The 18,619-nt window shown below is 31.0% G+C and overlaps 5 protein-coding genes across 5 annotated transcripts; 2 read left to right on the top strand and 3 right to left on the bottom strand.

The window, feature by feature from the left end:
- Positions 1 to 5: 5 nt before the first annotated feature.
- LOC133319175 (uncharacterized) lies at positions 6 to 8,095 on the bottom strand. Its single transcript, XM_061522628.1, is given in 12 exon segments — positions 6 to 646; positions 831 to 985; positions 1,159 to 1,740; positions 1,987 to 2,132; positions 2,824 to 2,996; positions 3,808 to 3,998; positions 4,901 to 5,109; positions 6,997 to 7,041; positions 7,044 to 7,185; positions 7,187 to 7,206; positions 7,556 to 7,749; positions 7,821 to 8,095. Coding segments are annotated over 12 exon segments (2,493 nt in total). The 5' UTR covers positions 7,934 to 8,095; the 3' UTR covers positions 6 to 123.
- A 1,338-nt stretch (positions 8,096 to 9,433) lies between these two features.
- LOC133319158 (U6 snRNA-associated Sm-like protein LSm1) lies at positions 9,434 to 10,372 on the bottom strand. The gene is given in 5 exon segments (XM_061522556.1): positions 9,434 to 9,535; positions 9,538 to 9,631; position 9,839; positions 9,935 to 10,118; positions 10,196 to 10,372. Coding segments are annotated over 5 exon segments (414 nt in total). The 5' UTR covers positions 10,254 to 10,372; the 3' UTR covers positions 9,434 to 9,458.
- Positions 10,373 to 10,596: 224 nt separating this feature from the next.
- Positions 10,597 to 13,646, top strand: LOC116769608 (docking protein 3). The gene is given in 3 exon segments (XM_032660746.2): positions 10,597 to 10,853; positions 11,148 to 11,175; positions 11,178 to 13,646. Coding segments are annotated over 3 exon segments (1,638 nt in total). The 5' UTR covers positions 10,597 to 10,772; the 3' UTR covers positions 12,707 to 13,646.
- LOC116769472 (uncharacterized) lies at positions 13,638 to 14,388 on the bottom strand. Its single transcript, XM_032660576.2, has one exon. It carries the CDS (start codon positions 14,268 to 14,270, stop codon positions 13,749 to 13,751), a length of 522 nt encoding a protein of 173 aa, XP_032516467.2. The 5' UTR covers positions 14,271 to 14,388; the 3' UTR covers positions 13,638 to 13,748.
- Positions 14,389 to 15,704: 1,316 nt separating this feature from the next.
- On the top strand, positions 15,705 to 17,801 carry LOC133319170 (MMS19 nucleotide excision repair protein-like). The gene is made up of 4 exons (XM_061522606.1): positions 15,705 to 15,966; positions 16,056 to 16,439; positions 16,522 to 16,871; positions 16,968 to 17,801. The coding sequence occupies exons 1-4, from the start codon at positions 15,879 to 15,881 to the stop codon at positions 17,694 to 17,696; spliced, it is 1,551 nt and encodes a 516-aa protein (XP_061378590.1). The 5' UTR covers positions 15,705 to 15,878; the 3' UTR covers positions 17,697 to 17,801.
- Positions 17,802 to 18,619: the final 818 nt, after the last annotated feature.

Below are 18,619 nucleotides of genomic sequence, written 5' to 3' on the forward strand. Positions count from 1 at the left end.
CCCAATTCTATAATTAATTTTTATTATACCATAAAAATTTAAAGACATATCTACTGCATCGTAAATACAACTTTATGTCGATGTAATTAAGAATTAAAAGACTTAGACGCTAGATTTTGGTAACTAAAGATCCGTTTCGCGTAATTCGTACTGCTCAATATTTTCCTTTCCCACCATAGATTTTTTCTTTTCGATGGAATTACAAATTTTGACACACATCTTCTTGTTTGGACTTAAATCTATATTTACATTACATTTCAACGGAGTATCGTTGGAAACAGCGAGGTTGCTCACAGACGATGTTAAATCGGATGGTATGTTACCATCCAGACAGTACATCAGCGAATCAGATATTTTCTCGTCTGCATCCGATTTATTCAGAATCGATAAATCGATCGGACTCGCCGTTAGCACCGATCTACTTATCAAATATTCCTTGAACGGTTCCGTGAGAGATTTCGTTTTGTAACTAATGTCATAGGACGCTTTGAATGGCGTGTCACTGTTACATAGAGTTGTATTGTTTATTTTTTCGTTGCTGTTTATAAAAATCCTGTTCTCCGATCTCAACGGACTCACGCCGGACGATGAGTCGCCGCGCGCCTCGATGGCTTTAGATTGTTGTGACGCGCTTGAATGATTCGACCTTTGAATAAATATTGTACCAATATTAGTAAGGATAAAACATACCTTAATCAAAATAATTAGAACATACGTATACATGCCAAAAATAATAGTTTCCGTTCATATAAAAATAATTATTTATGTAATAACTTTAGGATAGGATGGCTTTTTTTTGGGACCATTTAATTTCTTTAAATAACACCCACCTTTCAAAACTAAACGTGGACCTATCGTCATCGGAGGATACGAAGTCGCTGTCGTTTTTGGGAGACATCGATTCGTATTTACCCACTTCTTGTATGTTTGTTTGTTCGGATGTTATTATCAAAGGTTTTCGCGAACGAGGTGTCATTATGGATTCCTGTAATCACAGAACTTAACTACACAATCACAGATACAAATGTGAAAATTAATCTCAATTATTTTTTTAGCCACAAAGATGACACGGAAATTTAAATATTCGGGTTTAACAGAGAGAAGCGTTAAAATGAACAAACAGTAAATATATGCAGACATTGCATGCGAAGCACAAACCTGCATAGCTTTGGACAGTTTTTGGGTTGATTTAGTTATGGGTGACATCGAGGCTCGCCTGAAATTGACTGTGTATGGCGTGGTGCAATCATCGTCTATGTCCTCCGACATCCCCGGCGTGCTCGTTAGGTAGTGCATTTTGAACTCTAATTCATCAGCACTAAGCTTAGATTTCTTTGGCGTTACATCTAGACTGTTCTCTTGGACGTCATCCGAATCCTCGTCCTCGACACAGGACACGCAGGTTGGCGTGCTTCGGATTGCTGAGCGTTTTTGATACTTTTTGGTATTTGAAGTAATTTTCGATCTGAATAATCTCGAACGTGTTTTTGTATTTTTGGGCGTTTCCTCGTTAGAATCTATAGAGCTCAAATTAGGTTCGGAAACGAATTTCGGACTCAGTCTTCTAGATTTATTCAACGCGCCCTCCGATAGCGTACTTTCATTGCTAGCGTCCGAGTCATAATCGTCGTCCAACGATTCGGAACTCGCTATTTTGTTAGCCAAATTCTTTAATACGATATTCTTGTGGGAAACATCGATTTTTTTATTATCCGCATATCTCTTACATTTGCTAGATTTCTGAAAAGCCGTCAAGGAACATGATGCGACAGAAAGAGACATTCACAGTGTGAGTAAAAGAGACAAAACACACATGTTAGTTACAATAAGCGCTGATATGGAATATTAAAATGCGTTATTGTAAAATGAACTCTATAGAACAAAACAAAAGGATCAGTTTAATGTTAATAGTTCGCAATAAGTATACATTGCAGAATATCTATTTGAGGTGATATATTTTATGAAGTTTGTTATTTTAGTACATACTTCTTCGATAACGTTAATTGTCGAGCCAGAGCCTTTCTTTGGTGTTTTGTTCAGCAAACCCTTGTTGAATATATGACGTTTGATGGAATCCCCAAAACTCCTCGATCCCGCGACTTTGCCTGTCCTTTGAATTTGTATAGGTGTCCCTAAAATTAAAAAAAGTAAATAAAACCAAGTTTTTTTGGATACCACGCGTTTTTTTCATTATTTTAATGGAAAATGATTTTTTCATCTCTCCTACCCGTGACCACGGCTGCTGTAAAGGAACCGAAACGTCGCAATCGGGAATAGTTAGGAAAAAAATAATAAAAACGCGTAGTATCCGAAAAATTTACTTCATTTAACTGAGTGCATGCAAAAATCTTAGATATCATTAATAAAAAATATATTTTATTTAAGTGATAACGAAATGAGATATATTCGTTTACTTTACCACTCACACTTACACCGTTGTATATTAAAACAATGTTTACAAAACAATCATTGCCGATAATTAATTTGTATTATGAAATCTTTTATTAACCTTTAAAATTAATAATTGAATGATTTCTTTCGTTGAGTGATACTGCTAGGAAAGTTTATATTTACTTACGTCTTACAAGTAATTAATGATATATATATAAGTTAACAAGATTTGAACTAACTTGCAGTAACTAGTTTACTCTAGTTCCGTCTGATTTGACACTTTCAACACGAAATACGTAGGATAGTATATATGCGTGTGTGCGTGTGTGTGTGTGTGTGTGTGTGTGTGTGTGTGTGTGTGTGTGTGTGTGTGTGTGTGTGTGTGTGTGTGTGTGTGTGTGTGTGTTTGTAAAGCTAATTAAATATATGTACCATAACCATTCTGCCTGTTAAAATGTTTGACGAGTCGTCTCTTGTGGTGTGAGTCTGGTAGCGAGTGTATGTGAGCATATAGCTGAGCGAGCGCGGTGTCTGTGGGATTGATCTCGTTCTCAGCGCGGGTTCGATGCCTGTCTACGAACGTGTACACTGTGTTCGCTGCTGTTCTGTAAATCAAATTACTAAGTTTTTTATTTTATTCTAAGACTCAAAAGAGGTCAACAAAAAAACAAAATGGCGGAATATACTATGAGAACTTGTATGAATGAGAGTAGAAATTCGATTTAATTTTTTGTTCTTCTTGTAAAGCTTGTTATTGAAAAAAAAAACTTCTAAATAATAATAGAAAAATATAAAATTCTTGAAAAAATGTTAATATTATTTTATAACAATTATATATGTATAGAATCTTTTAGTTTGTCGAACCATCTACGATAATGTTAGTCAACATGTATGGTATTTCAAGGATCAAGTAATTTGAAAATTTTAAATTTATATTTAAAAATACAAAAGCCTGAAAAAAATACTTTCCATTAGAAGTCTGCCATATAAATATAAATAAAAAATATTTCAATGACGTGGAATGGACGAGCTCAGCTTAAATAGCTGCCAGCATTTTTATCCTTCAGAAACTTTTGCATTTAAGTTTTAAATTGTATATATTTTTTTTTTGATGAGAAAAGTGACAAACGAGCAGACGGCATAGATGGAAGGTAGTCACCGTCGTCTACGGACATCTGCAACATAAGGTATGTTGGGGATGCCCTTGACCTTGGTCGTGGAAGAGGGAGAGGAAAGGGTGGGAACATAGAAAGGTCAACCATCTCTCTCACTCATAACACGAAACGCAGCCATTAAAGACTACTTTACGCCGATCTGCTGTAAGAGGGTGGTACTTCCCCGGTCGAGTCAGCCCTTATTCGAGCTGTAGCAACTTAACCACCTTAAAAACATCTATCCGATGCATAAACATCTCACCTGTCAGTGATGCTCTCATCCAAGTCTACATCCGGAGACATAGCTCGCTTCCGTTCACGTACAGTGAAATACGCGGCCGCATCAGTAGCTAAACGGCTTGGAGCGAGGAACAGACGGGAGCACTGCCTTATCATGAAGCTTATTAGAGGAGATAGCGCTATGGAGTCAGCGTGGAAGGTTTCCGGAGATAGCTGGAAAAAATAGAAGATAAAACATGAGAGATGGCAGGCGGGAAATTAAGTAAGACATCAGTCCCTAAAATAAAATACAAGGTAAAATTAAAAATCAATGCCTTATGTAATTCTTGATCGTCAAAAAATACATCGATAAACTCACAAAAAAGCATCCAAGTCGTATAGAATGTAGGAATTATTGGATTTATTTTCATTATTAATTTTTGATCTTAATATACAGATATGTTTAGTGGATTTGTAAAGTGATGTTATTTTTTAAGAAGTTTCGTATCAGGCCGATCAAGAAACAGTGTATTATTAAATAAAACATAATAAGTATTTTCCTACTCTGGATAAACTCGGAAAATGGCGACATCGAGTTAACGATTTCTTAATCTACCTCTGACAAGATTACATCCATAAACCCACTGAGGAACCGCACTTACAGACAATTTTAAGTTAATACTACGATGGGTTAAAACTAATAGTAATCGCTATGAAATAAGGAGATATGACAAAAAAAAATTCCATACATAGTCCATGATTTTGGGGATTTTTTTTTCTAAACGCATTTTTTCCTATGAAAAACAAAAAAAATATGCCTTTCATAGACTTTTTTTTCAAAGAGATGTAGAGTGTGTCAGGTCTAATATCGTTTCCCTCCTTTATGCTGTTTACTCTTCGATTGTTGTATTTAAACTAATTTAAATAACGGTTTGTATCCGTGATGTATCACTTTTTGCATAATCAAATATTGGGTATATGAAGTAGTATTTTTTATCACATTTTAATATAGTCTACAAGTATCCGATTTCCATTGCTCTTGGATTACCAAGAGCAATGACAACCGGATGAAAATGGGGTATTCCCCATGTATATATTTAAAAAATATAATAACTGAGACATAAAACTCTACTAACTTTTCTTGGGCACAATAAATGTGGCGTGAACATTGTGGCTAATGTGTCCGGCGACATTCTATTACTTGCTTCATTATCAGCTACTAAATGCAACAGGCTGAGTAGACGTTCTAGAAAGTTCCTATGAGATGGCGCCAGCAGCAATAATAATAACTGTAATGCAGTTAAAAGTTTCTCCTCTGACGAGTCAGCATTGGGCGGGTATTGAGCTGGAAAAGAAATGAAAATAATGTATTGAAACTTGTTTATGCCCGCGACTGCGACCGCCTGGAATCTGTAATTGGTTTCAGAGAGAATTAATGATGTGTACTTAAGTAAATGGAACCATAATTTTCAGATTTACTACGATATTTATCACACTATTTAACATTTTACCACACTGTGAGTTTTGTCACACGTTTGCTGTAAAATAATCGAAATGACGATACGAAAATCAAATTTATTTAAATGTTTAGGTACTCGCGAAAATTTTTTTATCATTATATGAGCTTAAGTAACATAGATTTATTAAGAAACTCTCATCTTTAGTCTGTAACATAATATGATTTCATTCAAAATACAGCTGTTTTTATGCGATCTCACGGAAACTACACGAGATTCTAGAATAAATTATGGCCCATGTTTGTTCTGCTGTGTAAGCTACTGTAATTTTTGTAGTGATAACCTCTTATGGTAGGGTAAACCGCTTCGTAACGTAACGTAACGCGTAACGGCGCCACTGAGTCTGGTTTTCATTCCTCTCACGTACACGGCCTCAGTATTACGCGCATGCGGCAGTGTTTCGAGTAATATTCAATTTATTCATAAACAGATTATCATTTAATGTAAATAAAATTTAAGAAATAACTTAAACTTTTTATAACTTACGCAATTTCTATATTAAATAATTTAAGTTATCACTTCTATAGTGTCTCGAGACGCATAAATTTTTTATCATTCCAACAAGTCCAACAAAAAAGAAACAAAAGTCCAACAAACATTAAAAGATCTCACAATTTGTTTTAATTATAATGTTATTGGGATTGAAGTCGTTAGTAAATCTTAACTAATACATTGACCTCATGATATATCCCATCCTTCTGCCAATGCTGAATTTTGTATCTGTCTTAAAGACACAAACTACTCATGATATCAGCTTAACTTATTACACATTAATCAAACTTTAAACACATAACTGTTATGTTGGCTTCTATATCAAAATTCTCATTTTCTGTACGGAGGAAAAAAAATCACATCTTTAATAATAAAATGTATGTATTGATTTCTATGTTTTAAGATAACAAACATAATATATTAACTTATAATACACTACTTTATTTTAACTTAGTTTGTGTTACATTTTCTCAACTTTCTGCATAATTTAATATATTATTATAATTTGATACCGTATTGTTAGTCTTCACTGAGAGCATATGCAGGTACAAGTATATATCTTAATAGAAAAGTTTATAGGAAGATCAGAAAGCACTCAAAACAAAATGCTTCATAAAATTTTGAACAATAAAATGCCAATTGTTTATAAAAGGTATGTAGTTCCAGAACTATTGCTTTCTCAATTTAACTGTATATATATCATAAAAAAAAATTAAAATAAAAAAAATCTATCCTAACTAACAAACATTTAAAAATCTATTAAAAAAATCCAAGTTTTAACATGGAATTAAGCTAGTCTAGATACTTTTGTAAATTACTCATAATTTTAGATTTCGTTGTAAGCTAACTCAATAACTTTGAATACATATTTAGAGAACTGTTCTGATATTTGGACCTATATACAGGCATTGAAGCTAAGGAAATACACACCATACATTGATCGGGAGGTGCAATCAGTTATTCCCATACAATAAATCCTTATCTTATAGATTTAAATACTGTGTAAACAATAAAAAACAACCGCAAGAGATTACAACCAGAAATGGTTAAAACCACAATGACTTATTATTACCACAGTAATACAATCGCTGTAACACATATTGTGTTATAAGATAAATCCTTTAACACATGTCAAGTCAAAATCATGTAATATAATTCAAAATCTTTGCTTGATAAGTAATAAAAATATATATTTTTTACAGTTAATAATAATAAATACTCACAGGCCAATGTGCAGTAGGTTTGATAATACTGATCCATAAGCAATGTTGGGGAAGTTCAGCCAAGAATCCTTTGAGAACAGATGCACAATCATGAACAGAAAACTTGCTGTCATCTAAACCAAGACTTGAGCCAGTGACAAGGAGCTGGCGTAACTCTTGTTGACGGTTTAGTGAACCTGTCCGACGGAAATATACCCTCCTGTGTAACATCTAAAAGAAATTTAGATATTACTATCATTTATGTTCTTTATTATTGGTTTTACTGTTATAAAGTTACATAGAAAATTCGGAGCATTTTGTAAAAGTGCCAATCTTAATAAAAAAAGAAGAAATTCGAATACAATACACAAATGTATAAAAATATTATTTAAATTTTTATCTTCCTTTAAAAATAATTGACCATACAAGTGAATATATAAATGTACTGAAATTATTATATATATTACAATATGCTAAAGCAACCATTAACCCATCAACAAACACTATAGACTTAATTGAGAAAAATTTTAAATGATATATATAATCATATATATATAATAGTCAATTCACTTATACTCACTGTCAGGTTGGGAAAGAAATTCTATCAACTCATATAATCTCAAAATTCCCTCTTCTGTTATAGAATTAGCCTCTTCAGCTTTCTTTGTACTATGAACATTATTTTGACTAGATACTAGATTAGAACTGTGTGTTTTAGTTTTCTTGTGAAAGTTCCACCTGAATTGCTTTGGTTTATCCGCCGAACAATCGACCCTACAAAACAAGTCACCATTACTTAAAATATTTGTATGTTCATATTATTTAAAGCTTTAGAAGGTACTCACTCGTCAGTATTAATGTCAACTACAAAAGATAAATGCATGCGCACTAATGTAAAAAACTGCTCCAAATTTTCGTTTCTCAGCCTTTCTATAAGTTTTATATCAGAAGAACCCATTTCTTAAAATGTTTGAAAATTAAATTAACAATGTGGGATGTTTATACCGAAGTTTTATTAAACTTTACATATTTATTCCCATTTATAGTATCGACACCCAAATTAATTACCGATATTTTAAAACCAGTTTTAAGAATTTAAAAAGAAAACAACATTTTAAAAACTTTTCTAAAAAAATGGATTAAGTATTGTTTTCAAATAGAATGACAGTTGTCACAACGGCTAAATGATATTCGTTCAGAAAATGAGAGTGTTTTATATTTGTAATGTGAATATACGAATATATTTGTTGTTGTGAAACTAGAGGCCATGTGTAAATAAAATTGATGTGTAAGATTTTCGCGTGCTCTCATTTTAATGTAATTAAGATTTTCGGATACTACGCGTTATTCATTATTATTAACTACGCAATCCCGACGTTCATTCCTTTGCAGAAACCGTGATCACGGGCGGAAGAGATGAAAGTTTCAGAAATTCATAGATGAATGTTTTAAACATCGGATTATGTATTTTAAATAATAAAAAATTATCTTTATATCCGAAAACCTTATTTTCATTAAAATGTACTTTGTTTAAATATTTATAAGAATTACTCGTACTTCGTTGATTAAATAAGACGCTGCCGTTTAAAATGAATATGTAAATGAATTAAATGTCTTTTTAATTATAAGTTTAGAAAAAATTAATTCATTTTAAATATTAAACTACATCATATTTGTCGGAAATATTATTCCAAAATTATCGTATTTGGTTCCACGGAAGACTATAATATTCAAATAGTGTCAAAAAAATTTAATGTTCATAGCCCGAAAACGGAGTTCCTGATTTATCTGCATTTCTAGTTAAGACCTAAAATGTTGCCTTGACTTTACCTATCAATGGCTGATAATATCTTAAGAAACCTTTTACTCGTAATTACTTACATATTCCATATGAACCTAAGTCTTGAGAAAATAAAAAAAAACAAAAGTTAAGTTAAAAGTTACATCCAATCTTCACTTATTAAGTTTTGGAATATGGCAGAAATGTTGCTACTTTAACAATTTTTTTTTAAGTTGTTTATCATAAAGATTTGTAGAAATAGTGAAGCATAATTACCAACTTTTATATTTCTACTATTAAGAAAAATAAAAAGTAAAAATATAAAACTTTAAATTATACCAATTATACAACAATTAGTTTTTTGCTGTTAGACTTCGTTATTATATTCATTTTGGACCTTCCATATATAACTACAAATAATATATGTGAAAAAGCAGTTTTGTTTTTTCATAACTAACTGAAGATAGGACTTTCAAACCAAAGGCTAAACAATTTTAGTTCAGAATAAATAAAATATATATATTTTAAACTATACAAAATAAAATGCCAAAGAATCAAATTTTTATTAAATTTAAACATCTGATTGTGTTTTTTATACAATATACACATATGTAGAACTTATATAATTTTAACATTAAAGTAATGATGAAAAAAAGTAACAGCCTATAGCCTTTTAACATATATATGGATAAGGAATATGAGATTAGAACATATCATCATGGCCTAAGTCAGCTATCAAGTTAAGGCCCCGGTCTTTAAGAGCTTTTGACAATAATTTTGTTGTTCCGTCTTTGTATCTTGTTCTCGCCGTTGAGCATCTAGAATGTCATCTACAGAGACTTCTGTTAATGGAAGATTTTCTTCTTTCTCTTTATCCTGCAACAATTTATATTCATTTAATAAGACTGTATCTTCTACTTCTTTATTTAAATAGTTTCTCATAATACCATATGTATGTATTATAAACAAGCACTCAGAATATGATAGTATATTTTTTATTATAAAACACATAAAAAAAGTTTTAACAATAAATAGCGGAGGTTGCAGGTCCAAATCCTGCTTATGTGAATGGCTTTGTCATACTCTATTAATTTAATTATTAAAAGCTCAACATAGCTTTCATTTACAAGCAATCATATGAAATATGAAGAAGATTATAATATAAATAAATACTTACACATTTCCCCTAAAAGTACAACAGTCTCCCCCCTAACAATGAATATTCCCCGCGGGATATCCCCGTATTCACGACCCACATGAATCCTCTCTATGGTTTTATGTAAAACTAAGTTTGCGAACTGGTCCACGCAGCGTAAGTATCCGATCAAGGTCCTTCCATCACGCAGTAACACCATTAATTTCTCTTCAAACAAGAATATCAATAATAATAAGTCTATTAAATAAAAACATACACTAAGGTTGTAAATATACATCACATACTATCCAGTTCGTCCAGCAAATGAGCAGTTCCAGCTAAAGGATTAATATTATTAGACATGGTTTACAAACTTATAAATATTTTTTATACTGAAATATTAAAGTAAAAATGTTAAAGCAGGATATATTTTTAAGTTTGACATCAAAACAAAGCGTTTGACATTAGTGGATTCACAGAAATTGTCATTTAGTATTTTTACCGTGCTGCTACTTCAAAAAAATAAAAAGTAGTACAAATATAAATACTACAATTTGTTTTATTTGCTGTTTGAAATATATTTTTGCTTTTTTTTATAAGTAAACATTTTGCATGACTGCCTCATTTAATTTTGTAAAGACAACTTCAACCTGTATAAATAAAATAATATTTATAAATCGTAACCCTACATTAGCTATCAATTTAAATTACATTCGCTTTGTAATGGACTTCAGATCATTCACAAACAATTTTTATTCCATGTATATTATTTTTAAGACTTTAAATTTTTGAGATTAAATTAAGGAAACAGTTTTATGTGATATGGTGAAGAATACGAAACATTCAGAGTAGTTTTTTAGGTTGAAGTGTTTATTAATAACGATGGAGCAAGATGAAATTAAATCTGGCTGTTTATTATTTCCCCCCGCCGGAGGAAATGTGTTCATTAAATTCCCTAAAAAGGTAACTTTTAACGAATATTTAGTTTAAACCGAAAATGTTTAGTGATTTTAGCTGTAAACTCTCAAAGTTTGCTTGTTAAACATGTTTTGCTTTAACGTAAAGCAATATGCTTTCTAATGACTCAGGGGTTAAAATATGTGTATATGTAAAGTTGTTACATGTTGTTTGCGATCAAAAAGGACCAGTTTTATAATTGTTTCTTTAAAACATTTCAATTTACAATATTTTTTTTTTCTCTCCTGTAATTGATACATCATGTGTATATTGTTTCCTTAATGTATATTCTATTTACAGAAAAATTGGCAACAAAAGCATTGTATACTTTTAATAAGAGTATTCAAGGTATTGAACGTCTTGAAATCTATGATAATAAAGATGATGTTACTTCAGGTGCTATACCAAAAGTGCTGACACTTGAGAATTGTATAAAGATTACTCATTCTAGTCCAAATACTATAACTATACTTACTAAGTCACATACCCAACAAATCAGTGCTCAATCAGAGGCAGAAACTTTGGAATGGGTGACTGCCCTTCAATCTGTTGCCTTTAAGGGACGGGACTTGAGTCCTATAGGCTGTGATGAAGATAATGATCTTTATTGTTCCTCTGGTGAAGGTGTATTTTCTGTAGTCATGTGCACATCTGAAGCTTCTACCAGATGTGGCTTTGAACCTATTAGGTATCTCTTACTATTGACTGCTACAGCAATAGAACTAAGAGATGTAAATGACAATAAACTATTTGCAACATGGCCATATAGATATATAAGGAGATATGGATACAGACAGGGTAAATTTACATTCGAGGCTGGTAGAAAATGTGATACCGGTGAAGGCATATTCCATCTGGAACACACTAATCAATCAGAAATTTTTAAATGTTTGTCTCTAAAAATGAAAACCATGAAACAAATGATTGGTAATGACAATCTTAATAGCCCAGAGCACAGTGAATTCAATATTCAGCCAAATGCTAACCTATTTCCTGGTTCTAGAAGCCCATTGGTTGCAACCAAACCTGATGATTTGAATTTAAGTTCTCTATCTTTTAAAACTGCTTCAGTATCGAGTCATCAAACTTGTAGTACAGATAGGGAATCGGTTCCTTTACTTATGCCTAAACCAGCACTAAAACCGAAACCACAAAAACCTCCTCGGAAAATTATAAATATGCATAAAGGAATCACAAAAGATCTGACTTGCTCTACAGATGAAAGTATAGATTTCGGTAGATACAAAAAACTGGACAACTATGAACCAATTGAGCAAATAAAACGGGAAATTAGCCCTCCTTCAGTGCCATACGATAAAATTGAGTTAAGAAGTGAAGCTTGGAAGACATTAGGTATTGATGATCCAGATCATACTGAATTCACTCCAAATTTAGTAGATAACCCAAATTGTATGAAGCTTATATCACGATCTCAGGACAATTTGAACACTTCTGGACCAGATTCTTCAAGAATCATTTTACTACCTAGTCCGGTAGTCGACCCAGAGGATGAAAACTATGATAGGCTACAGTACTTCGGATCAACAAGCAAATTAAACAAATCTTCCAGATACAAGAAGATTGAAGCAAGACCGACAACTTTAGCTCTTGGTGAACCGAAAAATAAGGATACTTGGAATGACTATGACGAAGTTGAAAATGTAATGCAGACAGCAAGATTGGCTGATGATTCTCACTTAGGTTATGGTATGATAAGAAAACCAAATACTCCTGGACCACAAGTGCCAACCGCTGCTCAAGCCCAAGCATTACAAAATCAAGTTGGCTTAGAAGAAATCAACCATAATATTTGTAATGGTACCGACTATGCTATTGTTAGTCGCCCCAAAAGAGTGTAAAGCAAAATTGAGATTTGTTTTCCAAGACTGAGATGAAGCTTCCAAAAGCCACTATTTGAATCTAACATGTCTGTGAATTTAAGCATTCCCAGGATATTAACATTTGTTTATTTTTATCAAGTTTTAAGTATTTTAATAGTTTTATTTTTATGAAAACTATACCACTAGCTTAATTAAGGCCATGAGGCACAAATATTCACAATGCTCTATGTTAACCTGTAAGAATTATTAAAAGACAAATATAAAATGTTTAAATGTTTACTTTTAAATAAAAACAGTCATTTAATTTCATTAACAACATATTTGGAACATGAACAGAATTTTGTAAGTGATTTACATTATTCCATGTAAAGTATGAAGTGACAAATTCAGTATTAAAGAGGTTTTATATGTCTCGAAAGCAATATATTGTTAACCTCTGCTCAAATTTATACAGCATGTTCATAGTATTATTTTATAAAAGACTATTCTAGCATTCCCAATTGATATTTATATGTAAGAAGCTTAAGTGTTATTTTTTAAATCTATATGTATAAATTGATGACTATAAAAATTGTGATTTTATTGTGCCTTATTGTAACAATCGATTACATGTTAAACTAAATGCATAATTATTATGAATTGTATGTTTGTAATTGTATTTTATATGTTTGAATTTTTTTACTTTTATTATACAGAAATACTTGCGTCTTTATAAAAGCATTTATGATAATAATGCACTTAGATTGAAATGTAATTTGAGGGTTTAGATTCTATTAAAAAGTTAACCATCTGGTGCCAATTTAAGTACAATAACTATAAACATTAAGTACTGTTTAAAATAAAACTAATTTTAAATATTCATTATTAATTATGTTCTATTGCTATGTTACTCATTCAAACATTATTTTATATTATTATTTGGCCATATAATGAAATAAATTAAGTCATGTAATCTTCATTAAGTGTTTAATTTTACATGTATATACACTTACAACATAAAAATATAATATTACATCACATTTTACAATGAAACTAAAGTAAATTTAGTAATAATTATTATTTATCCATCTAAAGCTTTTGTTTCAATATTACTAACAATTTCGTTTGCAACGTATTCCAAATCCTTAGAGCTAATTTTCTGAACAGTTTCTCCTTTTTCAGCCATTATGTCTTCAATATTCTTTTTACCATTCATATCGGTAAACCAATTGAGATTATCCGCAATTAGATGTTTATTTTCACATCCGTCACATATAACAATAACAACACCTTTGTAGTATGCCAATTTTGTTATAAATTTTGAATTTCTAGTGTTGCATTTCTTACATGTGAACATAAGTTGGAACTTTCCATCAGTTTTTTTTGGTTCGCTTGTTAGTTGTGTTTCGTTAAATTTTGCAACGGTGGTGCTAAATTTTCTGGGAGATTGAATCTTTGGTGTAGAGCTTGAAAGTGGAGCTGCTGGTATAATGAATCGCCTTCCAAAGAACGAATTTCCATTGCTCGGAAAACACACTACGTTGTTTAATAGCCGCGGCTTGTGGTATTTTACGACGAAGTCAATGAGTGTTTTACACGACATTTGTTTTATATTTCACTTAATTCCAAAATATAAAGTTGCACCACTGTTAATCAGAACATCTACCTCGTGCGTTAATCAATTGCAATTTGCTGGCTATGTAGGTTTTATTTTGACTTTGACTGTCATTTGTCAATATGTCAAATGTCAAAGAAACTAAAAGGTGAGAAAAAGAAAAGTACCAAAGAACCTTATCTTAAAATTGTATTTTGTAAAAGTCCTGACAATTATATAATTATTTTTCTATTGTCCTAAAATAGAAACTAGTTATATGATAAATACATTTGTGTTTGTTTACTCATGCATTATTAAAATCTTGAGGATATTTTTTAATTCTTGTTAATGGAGAAGTTTGAGCATTCCATGTAGTAATGAGATCTAATTTTAGTATTCAGAATAATACTCAGAATTTATTTTTTTAAATATACTTAAAATGATAAACTTATTCTTTATCTAATAAATAATAATTTGAATAATATAAAGTCAATTACAACTGTCTTTAAGTAATTAATAAAACGAATTTAATTATAATGTCTACTCATATTATATTAAGATATGTTAAGCCAAGGAATGAAGATAAATTTTATAAAAAAATACGATAACGGTCATATATATTTAAGCTTTTAGACAATGTAATGTCTCAAAATAAACTCAACATATTCTTTAAAATTTTTACAATGTGTAATAAATCGATATCTCTACAATATAAAACGAATAAATACGCTTTGCTTAATAAAGTGTTATTGTTTAATAAAACTGTATGTTCAAATTATTTCTTAGATAGCTTAATTATGAATATAATAATGTTTATTTTAATGTAGGTTTTATAATTTAAAAATTGTGTCGTTATAATATGCCATATAGTTAACTTTACTACAGATGAGTCAACCTGGAGAATTTGCAATATATTTTTAGGCACAAAACGTAAACGTAAAGTTACATGGTTAACAAATACCAAGTGTCTTCATTTTTAATATTCTATCAGGACTATCGCCTAATTAGTATCGTATTTCTTAAATTGATTGACAGTGTCTTATTTTATTCATTTAATTTTGAACATTTTAGAGACCATTTAAACAAGGTTTTGAATATAGAGCGTTTTAAGTTATCGAATTAAGGCTAACAAGATTGTTATCCATAATAACAACTGTATTGTTAATAATAAGGACCATAAAATAGCTGTTAATAAACTTTTAATCCAAATGTATCGTTATCTACGTTAAGTAGTAAAAAAAAATTATACATTTTATATAAGAAATTATGGAATAAAATAAAAAAATAATAATAAATAAATGAAATAATATAAGTATGCATTTTTTATTATTATTGATTTAGATTTTTTCTTTAAATTACTCAAATCAGTATTAATCTTCAATATTTGACACATTAAAGAATGAGTGAGTTAAGAATGAATTATTATTTATTAGTATTTAGTAATAGTATCATAACCTTAAATTATACGTGACATAATATCCGTATCTGTTAGTAAAGTGTAATAAAATGTTGTTTTAGTATAAATTCAATTATCTATATTTATTCAATTTGGAACTTATAAAATTATGTAGCACTGTGTAAAACACAATTGTGAAAAAATTATAAAACAAAAAAAATATGGAGGCTATATGGTATAAATCGGAGCTAGCCGATGAAATAATTAAAAATAATGATATATTTAATCAAACCCAAAGCATAATAGCAGGTAATGGGATTATTTGTTTTTCATGTTACTTTATAAACAAATAAAATGAACATGAATTACGTTGTAAATTAATCTGAATCTTGATTTAGATGTTGTTTCTGGAAAATTGGATATCACTGTCCTGGTAGAAAATATGGCTGGTGTGCTAACCAGCAAAGAAGTAGAAGACAGAGAACGAGGCATGAGGTTTTTCACAAAAATCTTAAAGGAAATTCCTGCTGATTATTTGACAGAGATGCAAATTAAATTCATATCAAAATTCTATGTAGATCGTCTTAAAGATAACCACAGAGTGATACCGGCAGTTTTAGAAGGCTATTTGTCTGTTATTGATATGAAACATTATAACGTGCAAAGTAGTGGTGAATATCTCACTGCTTTATTCCGGGAGGTGGCATGCCAGTCACAAGTAAGGCAAGATAGGTACAACATATACCTAACTATTCAAAAATTGTTTGGCAAGAATGTAGAATGCAAGTACCAATGATTATATTATAAATTATTATTATTGTGTTATTGTTTTAAAATATGTATGCTTATATTGCACAATTACAGACATGAAAACATTAGGCCCGGATTTCGTATATGGATTCATATCGTCTATGGATGGAGAGAGGGATCCACGAAACTTGCTTTTCTTGTTTAATTTCTTACCGAACTTCCTAAGTAACATTCCATTGGGACATTTAGTTGAAGAAATGTTTGAAGTTATATCATGTTATTATCCCATCGACTTTCATCCGTCTCCTGATGACCCAGCAGCTGTGTCGAGAAACGATTTAGCTGCTGTATTATGTCCTTGTTTATGCGCGATTCCAGAGTTTGCTGAACATTGTCTTGTATTATTAATAGAGAAACTGGATTCTAACCTTCGAGTAGCTAAAATTGATTCTCTTATGCTATTGGTAAGTAACAATATTATAAAGTTATATATATATATATATATATACTACATATTTATATTATATAAATATTTACAAGGCATACTTTTCTTATTTCAGGCAGCTAGTTGCAAGACCTTTAAATATGAAAGTTATGGACCATTTTTGAAAGCATTGTGGTCTTCACTTCAAAGAGAACTTACACATAAAACTGACGACGAGTTAAAGTTAGCTGCTCATGAAGCTCTATCAGCTTTAGTATCAAAATTGTCCACAAAAGCAGAAACAGATCAATCATTCGAGAACTTCATTAAAGGAATACTTATATCCATGCAAAGTGCTATAGCCGAGTCTTCAACTGTTATTCAGTTTATGGAAGCAGTGAAAATATTATTAACGGCCGCCAATGCTTCAAACCAATCATGCGTTCTGATAATAAAAGCGATGATACCAGCCATTTTAGCATACTATGAATTCAAGCCTTTGGTGAAATTACAAATTTCTTGTTTAGATGTTTTAGGTGATATGTATGAATTGGCTGATCATTGGGGGGTTTTGGATGAAATGGAAAAAGAGGTAAATGAAATACCACAGTTATGCCTTACAGCTGTGAGTGAGAGGGTGAAAGACTATCAAGTATCTGGCTTTAAAACTCTAATAAGAGTTAAAAATGTTCTTCACATAGATTTGGTGCTACCGTTTGTGGAAATTCTGATCTATAACATTCAACATTCTCAAGATAGCGAAATATTGAGTGTTTGTGTTGAAACAGTACATGCTATAGCAAGGAAATATCCAGAGCTTATTATGACTTTGGTCGTAAAGGGAAGTGTGATTTGGAAAACCTAACACAGGACAAAACAGCGCTACAAAAAAGACTAGATCTGCTCTCAAATCTTGCCAGTATAGATGATTTTACCAAAATATTATAGAGGAAATGTTGAAAGGAATAACAACAAATGATGAGGAAGCTTCTAAGTTGTCAAAGCACTCAGGGATCTATATCCAATGTAAGTTGTATACAGAAGAAAAGTCGCACAGATAGAAAGTGATCATGGCCTTATAAGTTCCATTATGGCCTGGTTAACAAAATCAATTGGATGAATCTCATGAATCGTTGAATCACGGCTGTACATTGATATCAAACACAATATGCAGTTTGCCGCCTGAAAAACAAGCTAATATTTTATCCAAACATTCAAAGGCTATTTTAGAGAAGTGTGATTCAAATGAGATGTACTTCTTAATATTAGAATGTTGTATAGTTCTATAAGTCCAACCATCTATGACACAAATTTCAAGGACATTAGGGTTTAGCATTAAAACTAGCTTTTAAACTGTGAGAACCAGTTACTTAGAACGAAAGCGGTTGTATGGTAGCCCATTTTCTAATAAGGTCAGAGTGGTCCAAATTTTGAAATCTTAAATGAGGTTTTGAAATCTTATTAACACGTGTAGCAGAGATAATGTTAATATATTACCAAGACTAATAGAATTGTATGGCTGGATAACAAAGGCGCTTATTATGAGAGGCATGACCTCTTCCAATTTTGGCTTTCCAAGGTATTATTGGATATAGTTCTATGTAACATTAAGTTGATATGATAATTAAAAAAATATGTTTCAAATTTTACAGATATTTATTCTATTTCAACAAGCGAATGCAGTGTTGAGGCATCAGAAGCTATTAAAAATAATAATGACGGATTCTGAGAATTGTCTTAACGCTAGACATCATTGTAGGACAAGTTTGTTATACAGGCAGAGGATGT

The sequence above is a fragment of the Danaus plexippus genome, chromosome 14 (genome assembly GCF_018135715.1).
Source record: "Danaus plexippus chromosome 14, MEX_DaPlex, whole genome shotgun sequence".
Taxonomy (NCBI): Eukaryota; Metazoa; Arthropoda; class Insecta; order Lepidoptera; family Nymphalidae; genus Danaus; species Danaus plexippus.

What these genes read in the sequence shown, in the direction of transcription:
- LOC133319170 (XM_061522606.1), top strand. Translation starts at nt 15,879, where the DNA reads ATGGAGGCTATATGGTATAAATCGGAGCTAGCCGATGAAATAATTAAA. An exon ending in GTTTGGCAAGAATGTAGAAT is followed by an intron (nt 16,440 to 16,521) that starts GCAAGTACCAAT and finishes GCACAATTACAG; the next exon opens with ACATGAAAACATTAGGCCCG. An exon ending in TTGATTCTCTTATGCTATTG is followed by an intron (nt 16,872 to 16,967) that starts GTAAGTAACAAT and finishes TTCTTATTTCAG; the next exon opens with GCAGCTAGTTGCAAGACCTT.
- LOC116769472 (XM_032660576.2), bottom strand. Translation starts at nt 14,270, where the DNA reads ATGTCGTGTAAAACACTCATTGACTTCGTCGTAAAATACCACAAGCCG.